Below are 18017 nucleotides of genomic sequence, written 5' to 3' on the forward strand. Positions count from 1 at the left end.
TGTACATTATCTCAAATGTACACTTTTTACAATTTTGATTTTAAATTCAGTGTTACAATTATTCCATAAATTGACCTCCGTATGTTGTCACACAACTTTTTCACATATTCAAAAATATCCTTTCCACCATATTGATACATGCTCAATTACTGACAACAACCGATGGGTACCGTCAAGAAGGCTTCTTGCTTTTGGTCTAACCTGATTTTTATATGATATGATAAGATAAGATGGTCTGGTTGGATCATTATAATACTTCACAATTATTTTGCCTTTTTTCGTGAGTTTGCCCATAATCCAACACAGTATTTGATGTACTGTATGTCACTGTAAATGATCAGTATAGTCTTTGAGTGAGAGTTTTGATGAAGTATTACAATAGTTTTTAACCCATTTCTCAAGTTGCTATTATTTTCCTAATCGAAGATTGCGTACCTGTTGGCTTCCATAGAATCCATACATCAAGTCAAATGTGAATGTATAATGGTAGCAAGTCTTATCAGGATGAAAAGTCTAAAATGCAAATGTAATATTACCATAGAAATAAAACACAACAATTCAGTTGTTTGTTATTCTACAGGTGTTTTTAAAGACATCATTTAATATTGTATAAAAGTGTAGGTAGTGTGATTTTCACAGCCTGTCAGATGCTCAACAAAGAATTACACTTTACACAAGAATAAAATAACTACCAACAGAGTAAACAAAAATGTACAAAGAGGGCTTAATAAACATGCAGCCTTCAGCTTTGATTGCTTTGTCAGGACAAATGTGTTAATCCAAGAAACAGCTGTTCAGGGTCTGCTGCGTCCTGTTTGATTTCGTCCCACAGGTCTGAACAACTTGTCTCCTTTTTTAGGATTTGTTTTTAATATATTTGATGACTGTGAAAACGGCTAGGAAAGAGTTGTGCAAATCTTTAAGGCGAACGTGTCAAAATGTGTTGACACATTTTCACAGATGAGTTTCCATACACACTGAGCTCCTGTCCATCACCACTGATGTTGCAACTTTTACCTTGTAGAAGAGGGCAACATTTCAGGGGAACCATGCGCTATCAGTTCATTTAAGAAAACAGATTGTTGGGAAAGAAATGACTAATGCGACAAACACGGATGCAGTAGTACGGATAATGCACTGAGAGCTGAATCACAGGTTGGATTTTCGTTCTATAGACCAAACCCTGCTCTCTGTTTGGAGGTCATGTGACTGGGAGAGGCAAGGGGGAGGTTTTGGAAGAGTAGCACAGGTGAGACCACCTCCACTACTCAAGTGTTACCTTTACTCTTCTGGCAACACCTTATACCTGCCCCTCAGACACATGCTGCGGCTTTAACAACCAGCAAATACATGCGGACAATCATTTTCTATTCTTCTTCATGGATGTTGAGATGCATTTCAGCAACTTTTCATCGTCATTGTAGGATTAAACTTGTCCCTTAACATTGGACTTAATATTGGACTCTTAACATCATGGACATGTTTGGCCCAGGACAACTAATATCTACTCTCCTGCCTGCATTGTTCCATTCACCTGCAGCTCATTTCTTCCCTGCATTCCCAACCAGGCTGGGCTCTCCTCATCAGTTTCTGATCCCGGGTCCCTTCATCAGCTACGAATCCTTGAGGAATTATCTGCAGCCAGATCCATGCAAGGAAGCTTTCCTCCTGGCCACTCAGGCGGTCGGGATAGGGCCGCTGACAGAGGGCATAGGTGAGTTCAAAGTGTGGCCATAAAGCAGGCTGATGCTTCTGGACACGTGCAACCACACTGGCACAGCATGTCTACAGTCTCTAAGACAGTCAGTGAGCACCATCTGATTGCAGTGTAAATGTTTACAAAAGATTGGCTAACAGCTCGTAACTAACAATCAATTATCAAGCAGTGTTAAAGCGGGCCTAATGATCGCTGTGCTAATTATCCAATCTAGAGCCATTAGTTCCTTGTCACCCGTTGGCGATTGTGTAATTGGTGCTCGCGCTGTGTTTTCCAGATGAACAGAGGCCAGTGAAGCAGCGGCGTGCACGGGCCAACTACAGCAGCTGGCAGCTGGAGGAGCTGGAGAAGGCCTTCGAGACCACCCACTACCCCGACATCTTCATGAGGGAGGCCCTGGCCCTCAGACTGGACCTCATCGAGGCCAGAGTGCAGGTAACTGGATCACTGAACTGAGTCAACTGTTATTCATTTTTATTTGCAAAGGAATCTTTTACGCCCTGCAGACTATGTTGTCAGTCCAGCAGTACCAAGTTCTGTGTAGTGACAAACAATATTCAAATAATTATATATATGACAGGATTTGTCTTCACGGCAGTTACTGATGGGAGGGATAGTTACGGCAAACTAAACTAAAAGTCAATTAACTTTAAATCAATTTATATAAAATTAGGATAACATCCTAAAATGAACTTGAATTTGAACTTAGAGGCTGACGCATTATCCAAAATGTTTTTGTTCAGATTTTAAACAGTGCAACACAAACTGTTTTTACATTTCTATCCCCCTATTACATCTATTAAGTATTTTTACATTTGTCTCCAGGTTTGGTTTCAAAACCGCCGTGCCAAGATGAGGCGGCAGCTGAAACTCCAGGGCCAGCTCGCAGGGCCTTTTGTAAAAAGAGACAGTGATGAAATGTGTGAGAAAGCCAGCAAGAGTTTGACGCGGCAGAATGAGAGTTGTGACGACGAAACCTGGGAGAGACGACAGGAAGGAGAGAACTATCCATGGACAAAAGCTGCGAGTGCAGCGCTGAGCGCTCGTCTGAAGCCTGCGACCCCGAGGTCGGGGAAGTGGGAGAGGCCGGAGGGGCCGGGGGGGCCGGGGGGGCCGAGCTCAGACGAGCTCCGCTCCTGCAGCATCGCCAAGCTGAGGGCCAAAGCCAGAGAGCACAAGGCCGAGATCCACAGCTCTGTAAACATGTCAGCAGGCGACACACAGTCCCAAACACAGGAAGATGATGCCGTCCACAGTGATTGATAGTTTTCCTTCTTCCTGTTTGTACAGATAATAATGATAAAAAACAGCATAGACACTTAATGCGCAGGAACTTACTTTGTAAACTATTTGGGTGAGGAGCTTTAGTATTAACCTTAGTATAAAATGTTATATGTTAATGATTTTCTTTCAAATAATAAGTATGTTTCTTTCTGCACTATTTCATCTTTTTACATTTCCTGTAACTTTTTATTTAATTAAACTTTTAAAGTCATTCTGAAGGTTAAGTAGTAAAACTGTAAAAACTCTACTGTATATCTACTTTAAGAACAGGTTTTCTCACATGCAATTGCCGTTTCTCTACGCACTTTCTAACATTTCATTAATGTGACTGAGGTTGTCACCTTTTGAATGAATGCCACACAGGTCATTATTGAACAGCTTACAGTGACAAATGACAAATGTTGCCATCTTACCATCAGCCTGTTGAGGCACAGCTGAAATCTGAGTCAGTCAAATCATTTCTAAATGATTTCACTAATAGCTTCTCATCCCTGACCTCTCGGGTTTCCCTTCACAGACACGCAGGATGTCTGCAAGCAGCCACACGTCCTCAAAGGAAACAAAGGAAATAACTTAGAAATGAAATAATGTGCGAGTCCAATGTAGAATAATTGTATTGTTGAACTCTATTCTTAAAAAAACAAAATATATTGTTTTTACTTTGTTTTGATTGAAAGTGAGAGACTCATAAAGACTGCTAATTATAAGGGCCCATTTTAACAATCAAAACATGCAAAAAATACTATATCAGTGTGAAATTATAATTACACAAAGCTGTTGTAAATGGTAAAATCACAAAATGTTCAGTTTTTTCAAATTCCTCAATCTGGTTATGGTGCAATAAACTAAACTTCTAAAACATGTTAATTTCTGATTACAAAAGCCTTTTTAAGTATCTTAAAACGGAAGGCCACATTTTATGGAGGGATATGAAAGGGAATTATAAGTGAAAACATATTAAACTAATAAAAAAGGGAGTGGTAAAGTACAGTATGTCATAGCTTTACTTAGTACATAACACATGATGATGAGATGATCATGGTTTTAAAACTTGTAATACACAAGAGTTTCAATTTCCTTCAAACTGTTTTGTATCTTTGATCTTCTGATAGCGTTTTTTATATTAACAAGTTCAACAAATGAATAGAATAGTTTTAGATGCAATACATTGATGTTAAACGGTCCTTTTTATTGACTGTGTGTACTGAATGCACACATTGTAAAACAATTCTCCTGGTATAGCTCTAGTTAAAGTCCTACAGAGTATTTTCCTGCGTTTCATGCATTGTTAATGCTTGAAACACAGGTTGTGAGACAGTTATCTCACGGTGCTGTAACGCTGCCCCCTAGAGGGCATGAAGATGTCCTCAGACAGGATAGAAGAGATGAGACAATTTCTTTAAAATCGAACTAATGCGTATCTTATTTGTTGTGTTTACCTTTATGAAACTTTTAGAGGTATGTGACTCTGCATAGTTTTTTGAACAAATAAACAATTCATGTGTTGCAGTGAATGAGGTCAGTGTGGGTCACTCACATTTCAAAGACTCAAGTTCAACTCACTAATGAGCAGGGTTGAATATGTAACTGCTTTTCAAAATGGCTCAGAATAGCACATAGAGATAGTATACAAGTGGTTTTATTCCTTGATTATGTAGAACGACTTAAAACCTTCCGCCAAAATTCTGTAAAAAAACTTTAGAGGATAATTCTTCATGATAACTATACTTCATGGAAGTTACTGTGAAATCATGTCACAAGTTTTCCCTTAAAAAATGGTGGGACACCATAATAAGGGCTAATTAGGGCAGAGTCCTTTTATGACAATAGTTGGCCTCAATTAGTCCCCAATTAGGCCCCACACAAGGATGACTGAGGGGGGGAAAAAATGTATGTCATAGCTTCTGTTCCTGGTCCTCATACCGCACACTGACCCTGATATATGCTGCCTGAGATAACAAGTCCGCTGTTTAATTACTTCAGAAATGCTGCAGCATTTTCCTCCTTTACTGGGACAATGATGAGTTGTAGGAAGCATTCAATTAAAAGAATATTACTTGTACTAAGATGAGATTCCAAAAGACCTTCAAAACCTTAGAACACTAGTGCCCTTATAAAAACAACTCAGCAACATCCTGTTTCAAAAAACCCTGGGACTCATTAGTCAGCTTTATACTATAGTAAGTCCAACCATTATGTCTTATGTGGGCCCATCAATCAAACTCTTAACATGGGGATACTTCCCTATGCATTTAATCAATTACAAATTATAATAAATGAATAAACATAATAGATAAAACTCCAAATGCTTTTCTTAGCTGAGAGGAGTTAACTGCCAGAAGCTATAAATTATTTAGATCTGTTTTTATGTTTGACTAAACCCAACATGTAAGGGTTTAGTCCTAAACATTTAAAGTGGCATCCATGAATGAACCTTTATTTGTCCCCTAGCTTTGGCTGGACTGAGGTTGTACACTGGAACTAAATGCAGAATAATAAAACATGTGTTAGGCACATTTTGTATCCATTTGTATGACCACTGAAAACACTGCAAAACAATGTGCAACACCTCTAATTGTCCTCTGTAAAAATGGGTAGTGTTTTAAAAAAACAAACAGTTTTATTTGGACTAATTCAGGGTCAATACAGCCTGCAAAAAAGTGCATGAATTATGAACACCAGTGCTGCTATTTACCTCTCTGTGTGAGCTGTGCTCCACTGTTGTTAGTGTGGAATCAGCAGTCAGGGTCAATTAGCGTAATGAGCGCCGACACAGTGAGCAGCTCGTCCCGCTGGCTGTCATTCAGGTGGAGTAGGAAACAGGACGCAGCTGCAGCGCCGTACTTCACGGTCAAAGCCTGAACACAGACATTTGTTTGTACCTCTCTTTCCTCCGACTCCTCCACACTGAGCCTCTGCCTGTTGCACACTTTGTACCGAGAGAGCAGTGTGTCGCTAGGAGCATGGCTGCCATCAAGGCTCTGGAGCAGTGGTGTAAACTGCAGTGTGATGGTTACCGAGATGTGGCCATCACCAACATGACTACCTCCTTCAAGAACGGAATGGCTTTCTGCGCGCTTATACACAAGTACAGACCCGACCTGATGTGAGTATTTCATCTCGAAAAAGTGGGTGAAATTCGGCCGGGGTTTGGCTGAGTAGGCTACTTTTGTTGGGTCTAGGGAAGCCTGGGGAAATGTTTTATTTCTTGTAGTGTTTTCCACAAGGGTTTTCTATTTTTTTTGTGTATGGAACTGACCTAAAAGTGAATTTAATTTAGAAATTCTGATTATAATTTAAGTCATCCTATCGTTGGTTTATGTCCTCCTGCTGTTTTCAATGTTATTCCTAAAGTGACCTATCATGTGTAAAATAAAAAAAAGAAGAGATTAGAACATTTTTAAAGTACTTTTCCACACATCTTTCTAAAACCCTTTAAGTTGAATTCGATTATTTTCAACAGCATGTCTAATTTATTTGTCTATTGTATTTCTGTCTTCCAGAGACTATGACTCACTCAAAGAGGAGGATGTGCTTGAGAACAACAGACTGGTAATATGTCAAGTTGTTAAACCTTTGTCACATTGAGTTCAAACTCAAGCTGCAAAATCTGATATAGCACATCCACTTCATTAACCCCCAATGGCCCATGCAGAGACACTCACCGTGTTTGCTCTCCACTTGGCATTCATGCAGCAGACGTTTAAATATTTAGCTGGTTCAACATTTTAACAGCAGAGCACTTTAAGCAGAAGCTGCATGTTGGAATGTACATTTCAATCACTTTCAGACCCCTATACAACTTTCTGAGTCTTTACTCTGCCTCTGTCCACTTGACCTCATTTATTTTTGTTAACCCCAACATGACCCGAGCAGCACCGCTGGGACGGACCCCTTCATAATTCAGTCTTCTTCCATTTTACCAGCTTCCTCTGGAGGGTTCAAGGCCCCGCAGTGCCACAGTTTGCACTTCCTTGTTGTCTTGGATGATCCTGGCAGTGTCAGCAAAAAACCTGAGCTAAGGGGAGAGGCTCTTCAGTTTATTCATTTTGAATGAGGCTCCCTATCCTCTGCCACTCGATCTATATGATGACAGTTAACTTGAAGCCATTGTTATTGTTGGATTGTTGAATGTTAGCCATGAAGAAGAACATTTACAGGATGTGAACATGTTATTGTTTGATCAGGTTTTTAGTTATGAGCTGTTGAAGGTGTGCCGAAACAGGACACTGTGAATGTTACTCACACTCTTCTATATTTCATGACTAGTGTCATGTTTCTAACAGGTGGTTATTTTATGAGTGTAGGAACCGTGTGTTTGTAGGAAAAGCAGCAGTCTCACATTCTTTATCTTTTGTGCTCGTCTTTCATATTAGCAGACTTGGTATTCAGTCAGGCTTTGCTCTAAATGTAATGAGCATGTCCGGGCTGATCCCAAACACCGCCCGGTATCCTACTCCCTCCATCCCCTTTCTTATCCCTACAAGCTCACAGGAAGTTCGCTATTCATTATGCAGACCTCTCTGGGCTGAGTACGGCCACTCTATTTCAAGTAGATTGTATTGTCTGACATTTTTACACATGCTGTAATTGTAATGCTGAGCCCAGTGAATATTGTGTTTTCTAATGGCAAAACAGTGCATCATACATAAGATTTATCTTGGCAGGAGTTGAGGGCTCTTTGTTAAACTATGTATTTTTCTGTTAAGGCTTTTCAGATTGCAGAAGAGAAGTTGGGGATTCCTGCTTTGTTAGACGCAGAGGACATGGTGGCTCTGAGGATCCCAGACAGGCTGAGTATTCTCACCTACGTCTCCCAGTACTACAACTACTTCAAAGGACGTCCTCCAAGTGAGACATAACTGCCTTACATGTCCTGACAATGCATATTTTCTTTAAATCAGGACCTTTCTTACATTTTTTTTTAGGCTTGAGTATATTGTTTCTCTCCTGTGCTTAATTGTGATGAGTGACACTGGTGGTGTTTTATTTCTCCTCAGTGGGAGGTGTAAAAAGGCCAGCAGAGGGCTCCAAGGAGGAGCCATCAGAGAAGAAAAATCTGCCAGTGGTTTCCAAAACCTTTGTGTCTAAAACCGCCACTGAGAAATGTTTACCTTCCACGGCTCAGACCTCCCCCAAGGTGGCCAGAGCTGCTGTTCAGGTCAGTGTCCAAATAAAGATTTTGAAATGATGGACATCGTTGTTGTCTTAACCATTACTTCCTAGATGATATACATAGGAACAATGAGGTTTATTGTCAGTGTAATACCTTTTGGAATAAAGCATAACCTCTATTTTTTTATTTCTTTCACAGAAGCCAGTTCTGGCAGAGAACGCTAACAAAAATGGGACTCTCACTAGCAAATGTGTTGCGTGCAAGTGCCATGTCCATCTGGTTCAGAGGCACTTTGTGGACGGCAAGCTCTATCACAGAAGCTGTTTCAAGTAAGAATATAGTCTGTATTCATTGATGCTTTCCTGTCATGTGCTGTTCATGGTGTTAATGTTTTGTATGTTATTTAAAACTTCTATTAGATGCGGTGAATGCTCGAGCGTGCTTCATGCAGGAGGGTACAAACCCGGGAAGAATCCAGACACTTTCATCTGCAACGCCCACCAGAACAGTTGCAAACCGCCCTCCTCTGAGCTCGGGATCAAAAACAGACCCAGTGGTTCAGCAGGGTGGGTAAACAGTGCCAGTCAGACCCAGCCTGCACCACGCCCCTCTTCTGTGTTGTCAGCTCCACTGAATATCCTCCTGAAGCCAGTAGTCAGTCCGGCTCCGCCTTCCCAGTCCTGGACGGCCTCCGCCCATCGGACGCAGACGGCCCGGCAGAGGTTCTTTCAGGCGGCAGTGCCACTCACAGAGGCCTCAGCAGGGAACAGGAAGCAGACAGACCCTTCAAGTGTCTCAGGAAGGCCAAAGGTCCCACTGACCTCTGATGATGAAAAGAACACAGCCAGGACAAACATTGGAAAGAAGTTGGCAGAGGAGAACTGCAACAACAACAACAAACGACCCTTTACCGTCCGATCAGCCGTGAGAAGGTGAGAATTGCAATCCATATGCTTTATAAGTATATTCTCCTTTGGAATAATTTGTGTTGAGATGTACCGGTATTGACGCTTACCCATCTCCATATTCAAAAAAAGAAATATAGATATCATGTTAATAATACACATAAGGTAATATCTTGTCCTTGTGGATTCATCTGGTTGTTGTTTTTTAAAACCCATTAGTGTAACTGTTCTCTTTGAACACTATACATTCTTGATATATGGTTACAAACTGTCTTCTTACACTATTTTTCAATTCATTTGCCAAAAAAGAGACAAACCACACACAAATGAAAGCTTAGTGCTCTATATTATCAACATACAACAGAAATGCCAAAAAGTTCAATGATAATGACATATGAAATGTTTACCCTAAGTTCGAATCATGACTTATTTTACCACCAATAATTATGTACTGAAAATCTGATATCCTGACAGCCTTATGAGGACTTTTCTAGTCTTTCCCACTGTCTGTATGGTTTCTTCACAACTTCTGTTACAAAGGCTGACAGTGAGGGCTTCCCCTTCTCTGCAGATTTGGAGAGGAGCCAAGTCCGGCTGAGGGCCCCGGTTTGAGAAAAGATGAATGCAGCCAAGACCCAGCAGGAAACCGGGCAGGACAGCCCGCCACCAGCCAGACAAACAAAAACGAACCGCCATGTCTGAAGGCCATCAACAAAGACAACACGAGGCCAACGACTGTACACACAACCGCCAAAGGCGAGCACAACTCAATTCATTTAACTTGTTCTGATCCATTATTTGACATCCAGCCAATATTCACCCCCACCCCCACCTTCATTCTCCCTGTCTGTCTCCGAACGCATTCATAGAAAACAAAGTCCTTTTGTCGTCTTTGCCCTATTTATACAGGCAGTGAATTTAGCATGATGGTGGCTCAATGCTGGGTGCTGACATTTTAATTTCTGTCTCACACTTTTAATGAACTTTCATAGTTGAACTGTCACTCTCTTTGGACGGATATGCATGCATGGGTGCAGCATCCTGACAGAAGTAGCTTTTCAGACAGAAAGACAATTACTGTTGATTTTTAATATAAATAGTCGTCAAATCTTTGAGAGAAGTCTCCCTTTCATGGAACGTAATCATGTTGCCTGTTAATATGGACGATGGACATTACTCCAACTTGTTTTGGAAATCAGGAACACCTCTTCTCAGATTCAACATAGTTTATTATCCTTTACTCTGATTCACAGATTATAACATTATTTGTCTTTTTAATACAGATGGGCAGGTGAGGATCATTGTGGTGAGAGACTAGATAATGAAACCGGTAACTGCGCTCATTAGGAGCTGTTCATGCGGGTGTGACATGGAGAAGAGTCAAGGGAGTCTTTTGTTTACTGTGAACAGGAACTTGAACTGCTTAGAGAGCACACTTCATTGCTAAAGCAGATGTCAAATAAAATGTCTTTGAAATTAGGAATGACTTTAACAAGTGTTCATGTGACAGATTAGCTTTTGACAAGCTTTCTTTTGCTATCATGCTTTTATTCTCATTCACTTAAACAGTTTTTATCTAAATCTGCAGATCCAGTCTGGGCGCAATTGAGGCTCAAACCTGTGAAAATGGAGCTAGCTTCAAAGTAAGTGTCCTCAATCATCTTATTACTCCCTCATGACTAAGTGGAAATGGGTAGGTCACACAGGTGGAAGAAAGTCTGCTTGAAAGACTTGTTATGAAACATCCCTGACCATTGAGCTTATTCACTCTCCAGAATGCAGAATCGTCGAGCTTCTCCCGTCTCTCTTAATGTTGACTGGCTCAGACTGCAGCAGCTAGCTCTCTCCCCCCTCCTAACAAGCCCCAGGGAGTGCCAGGCCTGAACCTTCCCCACTCTTAACACTAGATTCTCTCATTTCTAAACCCTGCTGATGATTCCTCCATTCATCCTTTTCTCATAACAAAACGAAAGGTGAGGCTTTTCCCATATTTTCATTCTTTATGTCCAGCCTATAGTTGTCTTGAATCTAACAGCTGTGTTTATTATGTCTTTTTTAACACACTTTAAATGCGAATTGCCTTTTCTCTTTGCTTACAGAGATGCTGAAGCTGAAGGCTTTACTGAGCATAAACCTGGATTCTTGTCCACCACTTGCTCTAACGTCCCCAGCAGCCCTACAAGGCCTCCCTCTGCTCTGTTACCTGCACTACCTCCAGTCAGCGTCCCTCTGTTTGATCCCGCACCCTTTAGAGAAGAATCACCCCAGAAACCCCAGCTTGGTTCTGGAAACCTTGGTGAGTTCCTTCTGTACATGTTAATAATGGAAATGTTGTTTGTATTGGTTTTGCGCTCATAATGTACTCTTTGTCTACCGGGCTATTTGGTATCGGCAATAAGGTGTATTGTGTGATATACAATAGTATATATTGGTTTGTCTAGGCATTTCCCATTATTAAAATTAGGTTGTGGTATGTTACAATATTTATATGTGAAGTTGAATTATGTGTTTAGCTGTTTAGCTAACGACTGCCTCCTGTGGCGAGAAAATGCACTATGAGAGTGGTGCCATACCTAGTGTTAGTTTAAGGGGCTCAATCATGTTTGTTTTCAGGTTCATATTTGTATTTAGTGTCTCTACTGTGACATGTTTACGTGCTTTAATGTTCAAAAAGCTCTTTATTCTTCTCATACTGCCTGTGCTGCAGCACCTCTTTTCACCCTCTGTCTGAAACCAGAGCCCAGTCTGCTGATTGGTTAGCTGGCTGGCTCTGTTGTGATTGGTCAACCCCTTAGCGATGTCCCGCCTCTTAGCCACACGTACACGTACAATGTGTTTGTGCGTCAGCCAATAGAAGCAGGAGTGTTACATAGTGATGTCAATGGAGGTGTTTCAGGCAGGAAAGAAACTCCCTCTGAAGGGAACTTGTGGATTTTAGCCTTTGCCTATTATTTACATGCACACAAACCTATATAACACTCTACAGGAAAGGGAAAAACCCCAAAAGCATAATGGGGCCCCGTTAAGTATGTGATGTAAGTAAAATAACTTCAACTTTTGGTTTCAATCAGGACTCGGAACAACAGACTCTTTTAAAGTCATGATAATGGTGCCAAAGAAAAAACAAGTCTGATAATTGTTTCTGTTATGGGGAAATACAGAAAAAAGGCATTAGCAGAATGAACTATCTGCAGAGGTACAGCATTTAAAGTATTTTGTTCTTTTTATTTTAGATTTAAAAAACGGGACTCACTCGCCTATAAAATCCCCACCCAGACGGTCAGCTGTGGAATCTGTTAGGTCTCCAACGACGACTCCAGCCAATCACAGTAATCCTCCAGGTTGGTTTCCAGCCTTCATTAAAGCTTCACATACATGTCCACCGCCATCTTGTTGATTTCATATGAGCAGTAATTTTCCCCTGAAAATAAATCAGGTGAAGTCATATGTGACAATGCTTTTCTGAATAGCTGCCATGAAAGGACTATCTAATCCTATTTTATCTACCTCTTAGGTGCTAAAAAGGGAAAGTATTTGTCACCCACCAACGCCTCCAGGACTGAAATGAGGTCACCCTCTGTAAGTTCCCTCCATTAAGTCTCTTAAGAGATTAATTAACAGCTCTACAAATATGCTTTCATTATATTCCCAGTTAAAAAATGGATGACCTTCTTTACGTTTAAGTGTCCAAAGTCGGAATTTTCAAATTTAAAATTATCTGTACTTTCACTGAGACACTTAAGTTCTTTTGTTTTATATCAGGTGAAGTCTTATCATGTTCCAGTGGAGCAGATTGAGAGGGACCTGGATGATATTGAGAGAAACTTGGCTCTGTTGGAGGAGGAGGGCGTGGAGCTGGAAAAGAATCTCCGCAGCTGTGAGGAAGGTACTTTATTCCTGTCACTCTTCCTCTGCGACTCCTTTTTTCCCCACGTCCTTCCTTTTCCTTGTTTAGACCTGCCCGCAAAATTGAATGATGACGTGTCAGAAACAAGCTGTGCAATTTTAAAAATAAACACTCCCAGAAACTCACTTATTCGGAAGATGCCGGTGGTCAATTTTGCTCTCTTGCAGTGAATAACCTTGACACAAGCTGTGATATTTTATTGTATTTGTGCAAACTGCTGAATCCCACCGCTGCTTCAGAGAGCATCTCTTCGTGCAGGAAACACACACACTTTCACTCACCATCAGCTGGAGCTTGTATGTGTGTGTTCTGGGGATATACCTGCCATTTCTATTACTGTTTCTGCAGCCAAATGAGGTGAGAGGCGCAGACAGCCCACAGGGAGGTTACCTCTCTTTTTGAGGTAGTATGAGTAGGGGGCCTGATTGCTTTGCTCAAGGTCAACATGACTTGGGTATAGTAATATATATATTTGCTCTATTGCATACTTTTCCCTCTTATTCTCCACCCAGGAAACCTGAGCATGCAATCACTTGGCAAGGATTTGACACCAATTGCACACCACCTAGGAGATCATTTACTCCTCAACTTGTCGTAAAAACTAAACCCTGGCACTCCAGTGCAACTCGGAATCAAATCATGTTTGTTCTGGTGATGGCACCATGTAGACCGTCTTGTCCTGATCTGTCCTTATTTGGTGTGTGTTTTGATGGATCACTAATTTGGTTTGGCAAATATTCACTATTGATCCACCTTTTAGGGTGTTCCAGTCTGACTTGGTGAAGCAGTGCACAACATACAAAATAGCTAGACCAAAAATATCCCTAAACCATTAAAATAAATATTAAAACAGCCTTTTATGTTTAAATGTATATAAATCACTGTCTTTGTCAAAGCTTTAATGTGCTGGGGTAAAAAACAAGTTAACAAGTTATTGGAGTTTTGTAAATCATTATTAAATAAGTGATGAAGACAAATCTGTACATGTACTCCCTCCGTGTTGCTCTACGTCCCCTGCATGCTAAATCGTGCATATTAACACCACGTTTTGAAGTGAAGAGTCATTTTATTATATGGGAATGCTGGGACTTGTCTATTTCATTCCAGGGCTGTAATGATTATTTTAACTATCAATTAATTCAGGATTTTACTGCAAAACCTGTCAAATAAAGAGAAAATATAATTTCCTAAGGCGGCATTTCAAAGGTTTGTTTTGTGAAATCATCAGTCTTTATCTTCATGTTTGACTGAGAAATGCAGAAATCCTCACATTTGAGAAACTGGAGGTGGATCATCTTTGTGTTTCTGCTTTAAAACTAACTTATTGAATATTGTTTTAGTGTTAGGGGCCCCTCTTATTGGATTAGTTAACTAATTGGTCCCTTGGGTCTAAGTCATCTAATATTCCTTTGCTATTCTTTTTTTCTTATGCTAAATTATCTTTTTTTTTTACAAGAAACATCTTTGGTAAACACAGGATTTCAAAGATTTAAAACATTTGAACTACTTGGATTGATTGGTCAACAAAATAATATTAGTTTTTGAGCGACTAAGAAATTATTTCGTTGAGGATAGCCATATTTTGGTATTTTAGAAGATAAATTAAACCAAGAGTAAAATGGAATATTCACCCCGGGTGTTCATTGCTAAGTCTATGCAACAGGGGGGGTGGGGGGCTGATGATGTCAGCTACACAGTAAATGAAGCCAATTTCAAACTGTGAACATATCTTTGTTCTGTTGCACATCTTTGTAATGTTTACATTAAATGTAAAGTATTAGTCTTAAGGTAGCCTAATGTGCAAGGCTGTGTATTATTGACTGCTGCAGTATAGTGATACTAAAATCTTTATTTAGTTAGTGCTTAGTTGTATTATTATGTAACTTGTAACTAAAACGTTTTTTTTTAAATAAAATTACCGGTATGTACAATAATTTTTTGTATATTTTTTTTAAACAAAGATAGATATATATTGTAAATAAATTGTCTACAGTTTGCCTTTTACACAGCCTGAACAGTCTGGAACCTCTCAGTTCAATTGTCCCCGTAGAATCGTACACTATCAACTCATAACCCTCTCTTTGAGTTGCAATAACCTGTTGAAGTGGATGATTAATACACTTTTTCAGAAATGTCTAGAATATTGGCGTTATAGTTTCATCACGTGTATGTATGTACATACTGTATCTCAGTGTATTTCTTAATTGAACATTGTTTATGTTGTGTGTTTCAGAGGGAGAGGGAGACATATTGATGGACCCCCTGATGGTCGACTGGTTCAACCTTATTCGAAAGAAGCAGATGTACATTAGGAAGGGGTCGGAGCTTGTATACAAGTGAGTTCTTCCAAACCGTTTTTGGTTGCAAATTAATCTATTGGAGAGCGTTTTGGAAATATTTTCTGATGGCATTCTGCTATTTGAAAGAAGCTTTAGGAAGGGTCCACGTTCATTATTTGCAGTTTTGGGATGCATGTGATTAGGAATTAGGTTTACCTTTTTATACGTTCATGATGTCTTGATGCATATATTTAGAGCCAGGACTCAGGAGCTGGAGCAGCAGCAGCCCGGTGTGGAGGGGGAACTTCGCAGACTGCTGGAGAAGCCAGGTTAGACATCTCGAACTCACTTCTCAACATCAGGTTTTTATTTTTCTTACTCTAAAGTCTGTTTGTATTACAGATCATTTAAAATCCAGAGAAGAGCAACAGCGGGAAAAGAAGTTGATGCAGAGACTGGTAGAGATTGTGGATGGCAGGAATGCAATAGTGGAGGGTCTGGATGAAGACAGGCTGAGGTAACACAATGTGTCTTTAATTATTATTTTTTAACATGTGCAGTAATGCAGCGCAAATATAACACAAAATGTTTAACTATGAATTTTATTTTTGAATTTTAGGGAAGTGGAGGAGGATCAGCAGCTGAATGAAATGATGCAAAATCTTGGTAAGTATTACATTAGATACTTCTTCATTTAAATTACATTCTGTTTTGAATTCTTCACTAATATACATTATTGTTGGTGACTAGGAGTAAAGAAAGCGAAAAATAAGAGGAAATCCTCCATCTCCAAACTATTCAGGCGGAGAATTAAAAGACGAGTGGAATGATCCTCACGGCAATTTTTACTAAATGAATTTGACTGTTGTATTATTATCATATTTAAAACAAAAATTTTAAGGTTTTTATATTTAAGTACTGCAGTACATAAGAAGGCAAATGAACAGATGTCCTATTAGGAGGAATTATGGATTAAATCATGTTTGTAGTTGTTTCAGAATATTTCAAATTAAAGGTTCAGGTATAATATTTATTTTCACCTTTGGTTTTTTGTTTGTTGTTGTTTGAATGAAGTGAGAATTTGTAAATGGCTTATGATCAAATATTTTCTTTTTTTTCACAACGGGTGTCCTGTTTTTTCACAATTATTGTTTTTCACAGTTTTTTTCACAAAAGAAAATGGTGTTTAATTACGTGGCAAACACAGCCGCGAGCGTTTCCCTTGTATTGATTAGGATTCAGTAGGAGAGTGTCACACGAAAACATTTATTTCGTCATGAATATGTTTGTTAAATGTTCTGTTAATGTATTCTATAATTGGAATATGATCTGTAATGTTTAACTTTAACTTGCACTGGGGCAAACACATTTGATGTTGGGTGTTAAACAAATAAGCTATCATGATTTAAGGGGAGGGGACACTGGATGTTTCACATACAAATATAGATAAATGTGTTATACTAAAACAGCCTTGATTCAAAATAAATTATTTTAATATTTATTTTATAATGGATTTTAACTAACTAGGGTATTAGCAGGAGAGAAAGCCTGTTGTGTCTAAATGTGTGTGAGTGTAAGCTATGAGCCACACATGTTGCAGAGCATCCTCTCCCTCTCTGTACTGTAGGTGGCAGCCTGGGTATGCTCTATCACTAGGCAAGAACTTGGAAATCCAATTTGCCACAGTACGGACAGTTAATTTCTTTGCTAATTTTATAAATGCTGCAAAAATGTTCAGCTGTGCTGATGCAATAATGTTATGTGAAAGAGGATTAGGTAGAGCAGTAGCTTATGGCCGGGGAAGGCTTATAAACTATAGGTTGTATTGAGCTTTTTATCTTCAAACCGGGTTTAATTAAACATTACTCTTTACTAATATCTGCATCAGAAATGCTCCGTACCTGAGCTATTAAAATGTTCAAACGTGTGTGGAGTCACTCATGTGTGGAAATGGCATTTGCAGTGTTTGTAAGGAATGAGCTGTAATGTAGCATTTTAAGTGTTACTGAATGGTATGTACTCTATTTATAATATTTTTAAACTTGAAATCTGTAGTCCAATAAATCCTTTGAAGATTAGTGTGTATGTGAGGTTGAATTATTTACTTAACAGCTTCCTTTGGCACACATCTCTCTATTTAAACACATCCTTGAACTTTTTATCACTCCACTTCCCATACAAGCTCCAGCATTGACTGTTGATTCAACGACTGCCAAGATCAGACGCTGCTTTCAGTGAGAAAGCAACAACGCTGCGGCTCCTTTGCATTAAAGCTGCGCGGCAATCACAGAGCTGCATCAATGTATGCTTTTAATAAGCTTTTTATTTTTTTTAGCACATCAAGATAATTCACTGCCATCAATATATTACTGCTACTTAAAACTCCACATCCCTCAATTTGAGATGCATGAAATTGTGATCATGAACTTGGAACACAATCTTTCTACTTGAGCAGAGTTGGGGATGATATTGGTACAAAAAATGCCACGCGTGATGTGGGTGACAGTCGAGACTGAATGTGTGATATTGGAGTTAATTAAAGCTTTGCGCCCCATCTACTGCAAATGCTTGCACTTCTGCAATTAAGAATCAAAGGCGAGGCTTAGTGTCAGGGGGGTGTCTAATACATGGTTTTAACAGGAATGGGACCTGATTTGCCAAGCTCCTAGCGACAAGCATTAACAACAGCCTCAAATTAGAGGGACATTAATATTCATAAGTAAAACAATTCATCCTGTGAATGTGTGATGAAATGGAATCCTCTGAGGTGAGCTCTTGTGTCCAGGCTGCCATCGTTCATTAAAATATG

At 39.6% G+C, this 18017-nt stretch overlaps 2 protein-coding genes across 2 annotated transcripts; both read left to right on the forward strand.

Moving 5' to 3' along the window:
• The first annotated feature begins 1443 nt into the window (after positions 1–1443).
• LOC307016061 (visual system homeobox 2) lies at positions 1444–3864 on the forward strand. Its single transcript, XM_079645098.1, has 3 exons — positions 1444–1714; positions 1995–2152; positions 2543–3864. The coding sequence occupies exons 1-3, from the start codon at positions 1474–1476 to the stop codon at positions 2978–2980; spliced, it is 837 nt and encodes a 278-aa protein (XP_079501224.1). The 5' UTR covers positions 1444–1473; the 3' UTR covers positions 2981–3864.
• A 1845-nt stretch (positions 3865–5709) lies between these two features.
• Positions 5710–16786, forward strand: micall2a (mical-like 2a). The gene is made up of 17 exons (XM_079641979.1): positions 5710–6107; positions 6505–6553; positions 7711–7852; positions 8002–8162; positions 8316–8446; positions 8537–9049; positions 9594–9778; positions 10611–10665; positions 11122–11318; positions 12256–12363; positions 12537–12601; positions 12785–12908; positions 15163–15265; positions 15464–15537; positions 15611–15725; positions 15828–15874; positions 15959–16786. The coding sequence occupies exons 1-17, from the start codon at positions 5965–5967 to the stop codon at positions 16036–16038; spliced, it is 2292 nt and encodes a 763-aa protein (XP_079498105.1). The 5' UTR covers positions 5710–5964; the 3' UTR covers positions 16039–16786.
• The last annotated feature ends 1231 nt before the right edge of the window (positions 16787–18017 follow it).

Source organism: Notothenia rossii (genome assembly GCF_949606895.1).
Source record: "Notothenia rossii genome assembly, chromosome: 8".
NCBI classification, from domain to species: domain Eukaryota; kingdom Metazoa; phylum Chordata; class Actinopteri; order Perciformes; family Nototheniidae; genus Notothenia; species Notothenia rossii.

What these genes read in the sequence shown, in the direction of transcription:
- LOC307016061 (XM_079645098.1), top strand. Translation starts at nt 1,474, where the DNA reads ATGGACATGTTTGGCCCAGGACAACTAATATCTACTCTCCTGCCTGCA. An exon ending in GCCGCTGACAGAGGGCATAG is followed by an intron (nt 1,715 to 1,994) that starts GTGAGTTCAAAG and finishes TGTGTTTTCCAG; the next exon opens with ATGAACAGAGGCCAGTGAAG. An exon ending in TCATCGAGGCCAGAGTGCAG is followed by an intron (nt 2,153 to 2,542) that starts GTAACTGGATCA and finishes ATTTGTCTCCAG; the next exon opens with GTTTGGTTTCAAAACCGCCG.
- micall2a (XM_079641979.1), top strand. Translation starts at nt 5,965, where the DNA reads ATGGCTGCCATCAAGGCTCTGGAGCAGTGGTGTAAACTGCAGTGTGAT. An exon ending in AAAATGGAGCTAGCTTCAAA is followed by an intron (nt 10,666 to 11,121) that starts GTAAGTGTCCTC and finishes CTTTGCTTACAG; the next exon opens with AGATGCTGAAGCTGAAGGCT. An exon ending in GCTTGGTTCTGGAAACCTTG is followed by an intron (nt 11,319 to 12,255) that starts GTGAGTTCCTTC and finishes TTTTTATTTTAG; the next exon opens with ATTTAAAAAACGGGACTCAC.